This window comes from Phacochoerus africanus, chromosome 1 (genome assembly GCF_016906955.1).
Source record: "Phacochoerus africanus isolate WHEZ1 chromosome 1, ROS_Pafr_v1, whole genome shotgun sequence".
NCBI classification, from domain to species: Eukaryota; Metazoa; Chordata; class Mammalia; order Artiodactyla; family Suidae; genus Phacochoerus; species Phacochoerus africanus.
In genome coordinates this window covers 214,185,103-214,200,061 of record NC_062544.1, presented here as the reverse complement: position 1 = coordinate 214,200,061, position 14,959 = coordinate 214,185,103, and the positions used below count along the sequence as shown (strand labels likewise).

The window sequence follows — 14,959 nt, the reverse complement described above, 5'->3', positions numbered from 1 at the left end:
AAGGTCAAAAACACAGAAAATGGAACATTAGGTAAAACCACTTTGCCTTTATTTGGCTAATGACAAAAGCCAAAATAACTGAGCAATTTAATAACACTCAGACAGGAAAACGATACATTGAACACCAACTGAGGAAAATGTCCTTACGGACGCTGGCACTGGTGATAGGGCCCACATTCATGCCAAGGCCAGCATTTCTTTCCAACGCTCTTTTCAAGATCCTCAACACAAAACAATCCAACCAATCAAGACTCTGTGTTCAAAACAGTCAGTGCCTCCCTAAAGAAGGGCGGGAAAACCCACTTAAAATCTAAAAAACACAACCGGGGTCATTCTAATGTTAAACCAAGTACTTATGTTTTCTACCCCAATCTGAGAACTAACATTATTAAACTTTGGCAGACAAGGTATCTTTCTTCTTTCTTAAAGAAAATTAACTTTTAATAAAGTATTATCCTAAGAACATGTTCTACTTGTTTGAAAAAATAAAAGCTAGGGACCACTCTTTATCCCGTGACAATCTATATTCTATGAGAGAAAACAAGAGCAATCATTGTATGACCTTGAAAAATAGAACTTTAAAAATACTTATATTGGTAAGCTTAAAAAAAATACCATTAGTTAAAAACATTGTTAAGGGAGCTTTTTTTCCTACCTGTATTGGTTCAACTTCTGGCTTTAGTTTGTGCAGACAGAAAGTGTGAAAGCTATGGCTTTTAGGGAATTAAACAAAAGCAGCAAAATACAGTTGATCTGGAAAGCTTTTAGATATGAGGTCTGGAACAGGATTTAAAAGGCAATGAGCTCCAGAAAAAAACAACAGCTACGCCCAAATCAAGAAAGAGAATAAAAAGCACTGTGAAGAACCATTGAAGAGGGACTATTCAAAGACTGCCTGTGTGGTCAAAGTAAGAAAAATGTGGGCTGCCTAGAAAGTTATCGGTGATCAGAAAAGGTCAAAAGTTCTCTTAACCTCCCTCAACTTTTTTCTCTCATTCAGAATTTTCAGCCTCCTCATATCCCCAACCTTCTTACCTGAGCCTCAGCAAAACAGTTTTCTTTGGCTCTAGCTATCAGAAGCAGCTGCAACGGTACAAATGATCCACTTCTAATCATCTAAAATTTCAACCTGTATCCTTCGGTGCTAGTGAGTCTGGTGTATGAGAAGAGTAAAATTTCTGCCCAGCCCATCTCAAAGTAACTGCTGATATGCCACCTCCTCAGCACCAGCTACAGGGCTTCTGTCCCCACTCTCCCTCTATCTTACAGACAGAGGCTCTGAGGCCAACCAACGTTTAAGATTCTCCATTTCTGCCACATTTGGCCTATTCAGCCTGACTGCTTTGTGTGTGAGATTTAGGGAAATAGCTAATTCACATTAAAATTACTGTTAGAATTTAATATTAACAATAATATTTAAAGATTTACAGATCACATGCATGGTTGTGGAATGTGAACCTCTAACCTCATTTAATTAGGCACAAATGATTGAAGAATGTGTCATGCCAACAGTTTCCTCCAATCACCTGCCCTTGTCCAGCACATAGGATCACATTTGTGCCAAAGTATCTGGCATGCCACGCCATACAATTTTTTGCTTTCAGTCCAAATTATCTGAAGAATACGCCAGTGTTGCCAGACTGAGGCCATACAGGTTCACCAGAAGGGATGAGCACATGTGCACAGGCGGGCACGAGCACTCTCACAGAGCCTGTCAGCCTAGAGTTCATATTCCAGGGGTAGGACATGCCAAAAGCAGCCCACTGACAGCCAGAGGAAGAGGGCCAAATGTTTGGCAATACACATGAGAGGACTGAGTGCAGGGAGGAAAACCAATTTCTGGGCACCTCCCTTTCCAAATACACTTGATAATAACACATGTAATTGAGGAAACAAGTAGGGGGGCTTCAGTGGTGATTTCCCCACTTTTCTATCGATAGAAATGGCCCAAAATTTCTAAAAAAGGACGACGGAAGCCAAAAAGTTAAGATATGTGATCATATGAAGCTGGGTAATGCAGGAAAACATTAATTTCAACGGTTCCAAAAAAAGGATTCCAAGCCAAAGCTTGAGTAAACCAGATTTGACAGTAAAAATAGCACTTCATGAGAAGAGTTAGAAATGTAGTTTTCATAGGCCATCAGGACAATAAGAGGTCCTCTTTGTCCCTTCGCTCTGCCATGCCCTCCCACTCTGGGTGATCTGAGTTTTAAGAGCCTGGGTAGTTCTGCTGTGCAGGCAGGCAGTGATTCCAACCACTGACCCTCAGGCAGAAGAGTAGGTTTTAACCAGAAAGTGTTCAGGGAGGGGACTGTGAGATGCTCACAGCCCTAGCAGAGGAGCAAGAAAAGATACAATGTGGTTTTCTTAGCTGAAAACACTAAAACTCCACCCCCACAAGGGGTATTTATGAGTGATGGAGGGGGGCGCCTGGACATAAGCAATTTTTCCCTGAACCCAGCTACAGGATCACTGGTGATGATCTGCTAGGTCTTGGACTGCAGGATGCTAGGGGTCTAAAAGGTGCCGGTGCTCAACAGCAAGTGTCAAGCTTCAGCAGTCTCTGATGTGAGATTTAGGCGGTGAATCCCCTGGGCAACCTAACAGGGGAGGTGGAACCAGGCAGAAGGGGAGTGAGGGGAGCCACCACACCCCTGTAATATGCCCCTGCTTAGTGGCCCGGCCAGCTGCAACTTCCAGAGGAAAGGAAACACCTGGGGAAGCACAGGTTTCCGTCAATGACACTCTTAAGAGGGGAAGAGGTCAGGATAAGGCTTTAAAAAGGGAAATGTTTCCTTCTGCTTTTGTGCCACACATTTTGAGCAAATCTCTCTGAATATGACTATGGGCAACATGGAGTAACAGCTCATGTTCAAACTGCAGATGTTAACAAAGTATTCTTTGTAAAAAGCTTGATAATAAGTATTGAAATAGGAGCCGCAGGGCCAGGGACTTACTCTCAGGAGGAAAATTAATCTAAACTGACTCTGTATAGCATTGAATATTGTCCCACTCTCCTTCTCAATCAGACTAAACCTGAAGTGATCTTCCCTTTACAGACAGACTGCAGGAAAGAGATTGACAAGAGCTCCCAAATAACTAGGCAACAGAGCTTTCTGAGAAGATGAACACAGCAGGAAAAATTGCAGCTGATGCCATGTAGTCTGGTTCCATCCCCATCAGTTCTTCATGGACCCCATTGGGTCCAACAAGAAACTCCTTAGGGAGTAAGAAAAGTTAGGCTCAGATCTCCTTCTTCCCACAGCCACAGTGACATGTGTGCCAGAAGTACACTTAGGGGATTTGTGATTCTTACTCAGCTTTGAGGTTTTTTTAAAAGGAAACAAAAATTATGATATTCCCCCCACCAAATCACCCATCAGCATGGCTCATTGCTTGAAGGACTTGGCAAGACAGTCTGCCTCAGAACAGAAGGCAAACAGTATAGTGCCTCAGGAAGAAAGGCCTCTGGGTATCACAACACTTCCTTCTGCCCACTCCTCGGAGGCAAAAAATTAGTTCTACTTACTACACTTGAAAGACTAATTTTTAAAAAATTAATAAAAATGACAATTTCCCTGTCAAGATCACATGAAACATAAACAGTAAAGCAAAGTCCATGGGGAGGGTACATGGATGCAGAACAGGCTTCTAAGCTGTAGTCAGCCTCCTTCTTAGTGTGAGTGGGTGACGTCTCTTGGAGTATAGGCTGTCTGGTCCCCCCATCCTAGGTCCTCTTGCCCCACTTGTCTTTCCTTTGTAGCTGTCCTTAGGTTTAGTGTTGGGATCACCATTTGGAATTCAACACAGAGCTTCTGAAGGTGATGGGACAGAGGGAGGGGAGAGGAAAGGAGAGATGAAAAATTAGTCTTCTTCATCCTCACTGATATCATAGGCTGCAGCCTTGTGCCTGGAGAGATTTGTTGGGGAGGAAGGCGGGGAGGTCTTTCCAGAGAAGGGCCACCGGAAAGAGGGAGAGGGGGAGCGTTCACGAGTGGGGCTGCTGCTGGGACTCTGCTTTGGACTGATGGCCTGCAGCATCCGGCCTTTCCCCTCTTTCAGCATATGTTTCTGGGGAGACCAAAAGGAAAAGTTAGAAGAAATCTATGGATCTTACTAATCACCACTGGAGGATCTGAGACTTCAAATGATCATGCATGCCCTCTGTAATGTCAAAAGTGATCAAGTAAGCCGGAGGGAGAAACACAGCTCCAATCCTGAGCAATTTCCTCCCCAAAGAGGTCTATGCTATACTGTGTATCTGAGAGTTCCCACCTGCTATTCTACAGTCACCCAATCCTTGACCTCTATGTCAAAGGAATTCTTAAAAAGCTACTTGGTCTACAGTCCAGGCTCTAGACAAAAACAAAGGCATTACCTCAGACAAAAGGGTGCCTCTCCTAGTTTTAGAGTTCTCCGAAAAGGAAATTCCATATTCTGCGAATATTCTCTTCTGGCATCCAAACACCCTCACAGTCAGATGGTTCCTGATATCCTAGGGCTCACTTGCTAAGAATTAAGCATAGCTATTTGGCCTGAAAAGACCTCGATTCTCCTCAAGGACAGACTTCCCACCTTACCTGGCAATCCTGCAGCAGCTATTTGTAGTGAAGGCAGCTTTCTTTTTACCGTTCTTTGCTTGCCTTCTATCTAAAACTACAATGTAGAAACAAGCTGGGCAAGGCTACTCACTTGTCACCAGATTTAGAGGTTGATAGAGAGCAGATAAAATTATTTCAAAGAATGTATAACCTCCTTCTGTAAAGATTTAAAAAAACTTTCGGGGGAGAGTTGAAATATAATTCTGCCCAATAAGGGGAACAGATTATCTAACTTCTTAATGTCGATGTCCCTTTCTGCTCAAGGATTCTAGAATTCATTTCACAGTATTAGAATTCCCTGGATTTCCCTGAAATTCCCTAAACTGTCTGGCAGGAAAGAACATACCAGTGCTCCTTCTGGACCAAACATTTCCAGGAAACTTCCAATGAATTCTCGGGATTTCTCTTCCCACTTCTGAATGAGGTCAATGCTTTTTTCTTCTACCTTCTGAACAAATTCTTTTGACTTTTCCTCCACATCTTTCACTTTCTTCTTTACTTTGTCAACTCGCTCCTGCAAGTGGTATTTCTTCTCCTAGATAGAGAAATAACTGTTTTGAGAAACGATACTCCCTCTGACCTTCCATTCCAAGGGAAAGGCAAAGACTTGGTTTGCATTCTACTGACACTCCTTTCAGTCTTGAGAATTTCACTTTGCTTTAATCTATCCCACACTTATCTAGCACAATAACAGATAAGATATACTCTGGATGGTCATCTTATACAAAAGTGTAACAATTCTAAGATTGCAGAGCCCAGGAGTAAACTAAATATATAGGGTAAGCCCAGTAACAGACAGGCATAAACCAACAAAGTCAGATTTATTTTTAAGACAAAACATAAATTTGGAAGATAAACATGCCCAACAAAACCCAAACTTTATTCCAGACATAGATGTATAGGGAGGGAGCAATAAGATCACTGCACCATATTGTCAAGACTAGCCAAATGCATCAGGTTGAAAGTGGAAATAGTGGATTTTTACTTAAGTACTTAATTTCCCCCCTCCATCACTAGTTTATTTAATGATTACAGAGGAGGCTTTTGTTTTGTTTTTTGTTTGTTTTTTTTTTAATATTTGGAGGTCTGCCTGCTCATTCACAAAATGAGGATAATACTCTGCTCCTATCAGCTTCCCTAAAGATAAGGGAAAATGGTATGAACCCTCCTAAGAGGAGGAGAAGAGAGGAGTCTTTGGCCAAAGAAAAGTATTCTCGTAATTTCCAGATCATAACATAAAGAGGGAAGGGGCTATGTTCAGGGTTTTTTTTCTTCTTAGGGCTGTACATGCAGCGTATGGAAGTTCCCAGACTAGGGGTCAAACTGGAGCTGCAGCTGCCAGCCTACGCCATAGCCACAGCCACAGCCACACGGGATCCAAGCTGCATCTTGGACCTACACCGCAGCTCACTGCAATGCTGGATCCTTAAACCACTGAGCGAAGCTAGGGATCAAACCCACATTAACCAGCTGAGCTACAACTCCTGTTTAGGATTTTTAAACACCTGGAAATAGATTCTATGGTATATAATTAACAACAACTAGGGTTTATGTGCATAGGTAAATCATATTTAGATGAAGCCATTTCATCCACACATAATTCACAGAGCTGGGAGCAGGTGAGGGAGCATGGCAAACTATTTATATAGAAGATAGAGTTAGTACCTTTTTTTTTTTTTTTTTAATCTTTTCTAGGCCGCTCCCATGGCATATGGAGGTTCCCAGGTTAGGGGTCTAATTGGAGCTGTTGCCACTGGCCTACGCCACAGCCACAGCAACAAAGGATCTGAGCCATGTCTGCGACCTATACCACAGCTCACGGCAATGCCAGATCCTTAACCCACTCAGCAAGGGCAGGGATCGAACCCGAAACCTCATGGTTCCTAGTCAGATTTGTTAACCACTGAGCCATGACGGGAACTCCAGCGGCTTTCTTCTTTTTAAATCAACTTCACTGAGGTACAATTTACATACAAAATGTATAGTAGTTTTTCAAAGTGCCATATTAAGCTCTTAACTCTGGGATGAGGCTGGAACTCACATTGATAAAGCTGACATTGAGCTCCTTTGCGGTGTAGCCCCTCTGTAGGTTCCGTCTGGCGTATACATCATAGTCGCGGACAATTCGGGTGATGATGTCTGACGTGGAGATACCTTCCGTCCTTTGCGTTGGAGCAAACATGCCTGATCCAAGAACACATACAAACACTGTGACATTCTGGTTAGCTTGGGCAGTAGGACTAGATGGAAAGAGGGAGCAACATTCCCCTCCTTTCCTCAAAAAGCAGAATCTGCTATTACTAAGTAGAATCTGAAGATAGGGACATTCAGGTGGAGGACTGACTCAAAGGCTAGGGGTGAGGAAAGGCCCTAACATTAAGAAAAATATGGGACTGGAGATGGGGTTTCCTGAAATTAAAAGAGATATCAAAAGTAGTTGTTCAGAGTGAGAACAGATGGATATGGTGCTATGCTCACCTTCGCCTCTTACCCAAAGTGTGACCTGAAAGTGGATGCTGAATTTCTCAGTGTATAAACTCCTCTGTCAGGTAGCAATGTGGCTGAATCTCTGTCATTTCCCCTGAGACTCCACAAAGCGAGCAGGCCCATCAACTTACTCACCTGCTTCCTTGATGTGCTTATAAACATCATCACTCCCAGCAGAAGAATACGGGATGTCATCATGGGCTACAAAGTCAATCTGAAAATCAGGAAACACCACGATAACTGCCATTCAGAAAGAACCAGTAACTACCCTTAGGCTTAGAAAACGGAGTGCGAGGAGAGGCCAGGCCTCCAATGGACTTTTTGTCTCTCTTTGCTTTACTCATAAATTCTGCAATTCATTTACAAGCCACCCAACCTGTCTATGGTTCATAAACATGAAGCTAGTCAGTTTCTTTTTTAGCTATTCCTCCCACCCTGCTGGAACAGCGATCCTCATACTGCACACCAGTCACCATGCTGTGGTAAACAGGGCTGGAGGGTTTGCTGTTATGCTAGTTAGTAGGTGGAACCGAGGAAAGAAGAAAGGAAACTCCTTATCATCCTGGGTCTACAAGGATTGGTCAAATAGGGTTTCTAAAAATATGAGAAAGAGGTCACTTCTTTATCAACCAGTTTCTCTCTCAGTCCATGAGATGAGTGAAAATGTAAAAATAGCAACAAGAGCCCTTTACTAGAATAGATACACTGTACTCCTGTGAGATGCAAAACCTGAGGCCATAAAAGACCTTTAGGTCTCAGATCTATCATTTTCCTACTGTCAATATCTCTTGCACTGGAATCAATAATCTTTCTAAATTTCACTTATTTACTCCCTCCTGAATAGGCCATATGCCCTCTACTAACATAATTGCTAACACCACCACACCCAGCTCCGGAGGTAATGTGCTGTACGCTCATCAGGACTGTGACTCTTTGCTAATATCTCAATTACCCACGAACAACTTGTCAGGGATTCATAGGCAGCAAGGTGAAAATAAGAATGGTGAGCAAGCTAGATTTGTGGCTGAGGATACAATGCTAACAAGGAGAAAAGGGAATCTGGACGTTCCTTTAACCTCTTCTGCCTGGACCTCCCAGGCTATTGGGCAGAGAATAATTCTGCTCATCACCTTTGGTACCATGGGCTGCTAAATGTTGATGGAGCAAAGCTAGAGAAGTATAAAAGGTCTGTCCGAATCCTAAACAAATACCTCTTAGCTTCAGGCCTACCCAAATACTGCCTTTGAAGCATTCTGGTTACTTCTGTTCTTTCCTGCCTCATTGAACAATTCACCTTCAACATTCTACACAGTCCTGTAGAGAAATGACAATACGCTTGCTGGTTCCTCAAGCCTGAGGGCCTCCAACCTGACTAATGAATTCATCTTGGCATTCATACCCACTTTTTTTTTTATTTTCTTCGATGTGGGAGAATAAAAAGGAAATAGGGATTTTGTAATACCAACTCACTAAGTAAAAATGAAAAACCTCCCTGGTTTCTGATTCCACATAATTTCTAGCCCAAAATCAAAGTCTTAAAACTAAATTTAAATTAATACTAGAGAAGTTGTTCAGATGTTAATATATCTTATTTCCTGGAATATGAACTCCTTGAGAGCATGGCTGCGGTGACGTATATTCTAAAGAGACTGGTAGGGAGTTCCCCTTGTGGCTCAGTGGTAACGTATCTGACTAGTATCCATCAGGATGCAGGTTCGATCCCTGGCCTCACTCACTGGGTAAAGGACCCGGCATTGCCATGAGCTGCAGTGTAGGTCACAGACTAGACTCAGATCCTGTGTTGCTATGGCTGTGGTGTAGGCTGGCAGCTACACCTTTGATTCGACCCCTAGCCTGGGAACTTCCATATGCCAAGGGCGTGACCCTAAAAAGACAAAAAAAGAAAAAATAAATAAAATAAAGAGACTGGTAGGCCAAGAGGATGGACACATTTGTACTAGGGGGGAGGGAAGAATCACATAACTGAAGAGTTCAATTTCTAACCCTGCTGGAGTGTGACCTGGATCAGGGTATCTGGCCTCTCTGGCCCTGTCCTCATATTTAAAGGGGAAATAATAACTACCCAACAGGATTTTTGTGGGGAACAAATGAAATATAATGGATGTAGAAGTGCTTGTAAACCATCAAACCTGATAGAAATTTCAGGGATGACTCTTATTGGAATAATACACTGTCATCTCTTCTATGTGAAATTTACATAGAGGACAGACGTAAAATAAGGCTAGTGGAAAACCAGTCCAAGTACTAGAGGCCTTGAAAGTTGAGGGAATTCCAGACCAGGGAATGGGGACATGTGCTCAGTTTCTTACCCGGTGTTCTGCGAGAAACTCTGGTGTCAGGGTCCAGGGGGCATTCCTCACCACCTCATCCACATAGCGGCAGTGCTGCACAGCATCGTAGCGCTCATTTTCATTCATCACTGTGAAGCCTTTGAAGTTGTGCGTGAGCTCATCACTGCAAACTGAGTTCACCACATCACAAAGTTATAAGTCAAAATCTCCTCTACTTAACCACTTCTCAGTCATCAACCTCTCCCATTTCCTAGGAAGGTAACCAATCTCCCCACCTGGCTAAGAGTCTTCTAGACGTAGCTCAGTCTGGATAACGATGCTTTTCCTAATCCAAGATACATCTTCAGGAGCAAAACTCACTAAATATGTTCATACTTTGGGAAGGAAAGGATACAACAGAGGACTAAGATATTTGGCCTTGAAATGAACCTGCTGTGCATTTCTGTGTCAACTAAAATTTTTTTCAAACGTTTTCGTATTATCCTTTTATAAGACTGGACAGGACCACATAACATTTGCTTAGCAGACTTTTATACTTCAGTTGACTCAAAATGATGAACTGAAATCTAAAGTAAATGCTATTTTTAAGTAGGCCATATAGGCCAGACTGCAGAAACCCAGCTAAAAACAGTGAGATAAATCCTGGACATTTCATGTCAATGAGCTTAGAGTTTCTCTCTTCAGGTTTATATACTTTATGTTTTATATACTTCACATACTTCATATACTTCACATTTTAGAAAGGCTGTACTATATCCCTCATTTAAAAACCAAAATAAGGAGTTCCCATCATGGCTCAGCGGTCACGGGTTGGATCCCTGGCCTCACTCAGTGGGTTAAGGATCCGGCGTTGCCGTGAGCTGTGGTGTAGGTCGCAGACGCGGCTTGGATACCGCGTTGCTGTGGCTGTTGTGTAGGCTGGCAGCTACAGCTCCGATTAGACCCCTAGCCTGGGAACCTCCATATGCGGGTGTGGCCCTAGAAAAGACAAAAAGACAAAAAAATTAAAAATAAATAAATAAATAAAAGCCAGTGATATAATTGGGTCACTTGGCTGTATAGCAGAAAACTTTAATAAAAATTTTTTTTAAAAAAAAGGAAGAAAAAAGAACCAATGTACTCAGGTTATAAAGACAGGAGAAAAATGGCGCCTATAATTATTTGCTAAACTGCATCTCAAGTCATCAGATGTTTTCTTACCTCCCACAATGAGGTATGTATTAGGGAAAAGGTTCTTTGCTTGCATCAGAGCCCGGGCATGACCAGAATGAAATAAGTCAAATATTCCATCTGCATAAACTCTCACAGGCCGTTCACCTAAATCCAAAGGAAAAGAATTTATCACAGAAATACCCCTTGACTCAATTCCTCATATTTAACAAATGGAAATGGCACTGGGTGGCTGCTCCGTCCCTGCAAACCCCCCTTTCAAGGTGTTCTCTGGATATTCACCTTAATTTGGGGTGTCTGGGGATTGTGAGGAACAACATCACAGACTTCCCTGATTACAAAGACTCTCTTGACATCATATCCACTAACACTCTTTGTTAGCCTGGTTGTATCAAACTGCTCAGGTAATTGGATTTCATGATTGCTTTTACCTTAAAGTCATTTTAGAAGTGAAAAGAAAGAGTTACACAAGAGATACTTCTTAAATTTCAGAATCCTCACCTTAGTTTTACATTTAAACTTAAAGTTATGTTTAAACAGAGTATAATTAGGGAGTTCCCACTGTAATGAAGCAGAGATGAATCTGACTAGTGTCCATGAGGATGCAGCTTTGATCCTTGGCCTTGCTCAGTGGGTTAAAGGTCTGGCGTCACTGAATGAGCTGTGGCGCAGGTCACAGACTAGGCTTGGATCCCATGTTGCTGTGGCTGTGGTGTAGGCCAGCAGCTGTAGCTCTGATTCGACCCCTAGGGACCCCTGGGAACTTCCATATGCCTCAGGTGAGGCCCTAAAACAAAACAAAACAAAACAAACAACAGAGTATAATTAAACTATACTCTTACTGCCTGCTCTTCATATTCAAGCTGCCTTGATTACTAATTACTAATGCTTTGCTTTGAAAATAAAATTCTTTGCTTTGAAAGAAAAGAGTGATCCAAAGGAATGAGAATGAAAAAGAGGCCAGGTAAGTACCAGTTATCAATTTATTGCTTCTCAGTCCCAGATTCACCCTGAATATTTGCTCTGTGATAACACATGGAATTCCTTAAGGCACTTCTTCTTGATAGTGAGCATGATGGTATACTTTATCAATAGAGGGTGATATATCAAGTATGTGAAAATCCATTATAAATATTTTAGGGCTTCATATTAGTTTTTCCTTTTCTCTCCATTAGTGGGAATAATAGAAAACTGATTGCCAATTTATTTGTAGTGGAGTGGACTAAGAAAGAAAAGGCAAGAAATGATCTCTTCAGATATAAGACTAAATCCAAAGCCAAAAAAATACATGGAAAATGAAATTGATTTCATTTCAATTTCATGAAGCATGGTTTATCATGCTTCAAATGACAAATCTAATGAGTTCTAATAACATATTTCCACTGTGTGATTAAAGGAAAGGCTCTGGGAGTTCCTGTCATGGTGCAGTGGTTAACGAATCCGACCAGGAACCATGAGGTTGTGGGTTCGGTCCCTGCCCTTGCTCAGTGGGTTAATGATCTGGCGTTGCCGTGAGCTGTGGTGTAGGCTGCAGACGGGGCTCGGATCCCGTGTTGCTGTGGCTCTGGCGTAGGCCGGCAGCTACAGCTCCGATTGGACCCTTAGCCTGGGAACCTCCTTATGCCGCAGGGGTGCGGCCCAAGAAATGGCAAAAAGACAAAAAATAAATAAATAAATAAATAAATAAATAAATATAAAATAAAAAATAAAGGAAAGGCTCTTTCACTGTAGCAGCATAAGATAACAGTAGAGCATGTACATTATTCTGGGTGAGAAGGGCCAGAGGCTCATCAGATACACCATACTGAAGGTGGGATAAGATATATCTCCCCCCTGCCTTGAGGGGAGTGAATCAAGGGGGAGGAAACTGGTAGTTGGGAAGTTTATGGACTTTTCTTTCTAGATAGCTTTATCCACAAACAAGTAGCTTTTAAACTGAGAAATCATACATTGCTGATTGAAGTAAAAACTGGTTCAACTTTCAAGAAAGGCAACTAGACAATGTTTATCGAAAGACAAATGACAAATTCTTACACCCTTTAGCCCAGCTACTCCAATTCTAGGAATTTACCTCATAGATATATTTGTAAATATGTATGTTATTCACTGCAGCAATGTTTGCAATAGCAAAAGTTTGGAAACAACCTAAATTTCAGTGGAAGACTGACTATGACATGATCTACCCATTAGAAGGCTGGGAAGACTCATACATTATTTGCTTATATATCCCACAAGAAACTGGTAATACTGGTTGCCTGTAAAAGGGATAGTAGGTCAGTGGTGAGAGGAAGACACTTCACTCTGAATTCTCTTTGTACTTTACAAGTGTTAGGCCATGGGAATATACTGATTTTATAATATAGGAAACACAATTTTTAAATAAAATAAATATACCAATACAATGAAAATCTAAGAAATAATATGATAGATTTAAGAGTCAGAAAAGTTAGAGCTTCTGTCGTGGCTCAGCGGGTTAAGAACCTGACTTGTATCCATGAGGATGTGGGTTTGATCACTGGCCTTTCTAAGTGGGTTAAGGATCTGGCATTGCCACAAGCTGCAGTGTAGACTGCAGATGTGGCTCGGATCTGGTGTTGCTGTGCCTGTGGCATAGGCTGGCAGCTGCAGCTCCGATTTGACCCCCAGCCCGGGAACTTCCATATGCCACAGGTATGGCCCTAAAAAAAAAAAAAAACACCAGAAAAGTTATAGCTCAAGCTTGCCAACTGGCCTCATTCCTCTGTAATCTCAATCTAAACCTCAGTTTTCTCATCTATAAAACAAAGCAAAACAAAACAAAATCTGAGTAGAATAATCTCTTTTCTATATCCTAAAAATCATAACCATGAAGTAACTAACATACTTCTATCTTTCCTAAACAAGTTCAGAGTGGCTATGACTTCACTTTACTTGATCCTAAAAGACAAAGGATAGAATACAAAAATTGGGAATATCATGTTGCTGTTTCTTTGACATTAGTATATAATAAGGGCAAAGTGAGATGATGGGGATTTAACTCAGTAAATACATTTCCTGGATAGTGGCAATAGCATAGAAGGCTGTTGACCGAGAAGCTACTAGCCAGCAGTTAATCATCCCCCACTAGGCTGAGTCACCTTTGAACACTTTCTCACCCCAAGCCCAGATGTGCCTTTTCCCCACCTCCCAGTCTCCCAACCTCTCAATCCCCTATGACTGACCCAAGTTGTTGGCAAACCCAGGCTGGTATATTAAGCAAAGGACCAGAAGGAGGCATTGTTGAACTGAAAATCTAGGGAGAAAGCATTCTTTTACCAAGTAGCTATTGGCCAGGATGACCATGCCCTCTGATTTCTATCTGTGGTCTGAGCATACTGTCAAGAGCAACTCTCTTCACTCTCAAAATAGCCTTGATTTGGATTATAAGGTACAGTCCTTGCACTACTGCTAGACTAAGTAACGTGATGTTCTCCTTTAAGCAAGAGATCTGGGCTTCACTTTATCTTTTTTGATATATTCTTTCAAAAGCTACCACTGAAACATTGTCTTAGATTTCCAGTGCCCTTCAGACTGCCTTTTTCTTCCTTTCTCCAAGAGAACATACTGCTGGGTATTTTTTTTTTTCCATCTTCCTAAAGAGATGATCTTCTTATCTCTCAAGCTGTATTTCTTTTATCTCTAAGTAGTGAGCTTACTCTAAGACTATACAAACTTTCCTCCCTAAGTGAAAACCTGGGGGCAGGGAGAGGGATGCACCTTGTACCAGTTAGTGGTTTAAAATGCATTAATAATGGCTGTGTAGAGTCCTTATTGGTTTATTCCTTGTCCATCACTGGCATGAAGACAGTTACTTGGTTGTTTAACATAAAACTGAATGGACAGAGTAAGATGAAGGGAAAACCAGGGGTCAAATTTGACTGGAAAACTTTATAGGCCAATTTGTGACTAATTATTCTACCCAAAATACAGTCAGTTTGCTGATGGCCTATTATTTATAACTACTGTCTACAAGGAGTCACATCACTCCAGGATGAAAAGAACACAAAGATGGAAAAACTTAGGTTTTAGCTTCAGTTTTATCACTAGTTATTTGTTTTACTGTGGGGGAAACTTCACTTCTTTGTTCCTATGGACCTTAATTTATTCATGTATATAATAAAAGTAGATAATTTCAAAAATGACTTACTTGTAAAATTCTACTACTCTAAAATTTTTAAAAATTAGATTTAGGAGTTTTCCTTGTGACTCAGTGGTAACAAACCTGACTGGTATCCATGAGGACACAGGCTCGATCCTTGGCCTCGCTCAGTGGGTTAGAGATCAGAAATAGACTCACAGACATAGAGAACAGACTTGTGGTTGCTAAGGTAGAGGGGGAGGGGGTGGGATGGACTGGAAGTTTGAGCTTAA

At 41.6% G+C, this 14,959-nt stretch overlaps 1 protein-coding gene across 1 annotated transcript in view; it reads right to left on the bottom strand.

The window, feature by feature from the left end:
• Window positions 1-27: 27 nt before the first annotated feature.
• PCYT1A (phosphate cytidylyltransferase 1A, choline) overlaps window positions 28-14,959 on the bottom strand; it is a 49,995-nt gene continuing 35,063 nt past the window's right edge. Inside the window, exons 4-9 of the mRNA XM_047789774.1 lie at window positions 10,601-10,717; window positions 9,419-9,570; window positions 7,224-7,302; window positions 6,643-6,785; window positions 4,948-5,136; window positions 28-4,071 (exon numbers count right to left, since the gene is read on the bottom strand). Coding sequence (XP_047645730.1) covers window positions 3,865-4,071; window positions 4,948-5,136; window positions 6,643-6,785; window positions 7,224-7,302; window positions 9,419-9,570; window positions 10,601-10,717 — 887 coding nt within the window. The 3' untranslated portion in view covers window positions 28-3,864. The remainder of the gene's footprint in view (window positions 4,072-4,947; window positions 5,137-6,642; window positions 6,786-7,223; window positions 7,303-9,418; window positions 9,571-10,600; window positions 10,718-14,959) is intronic.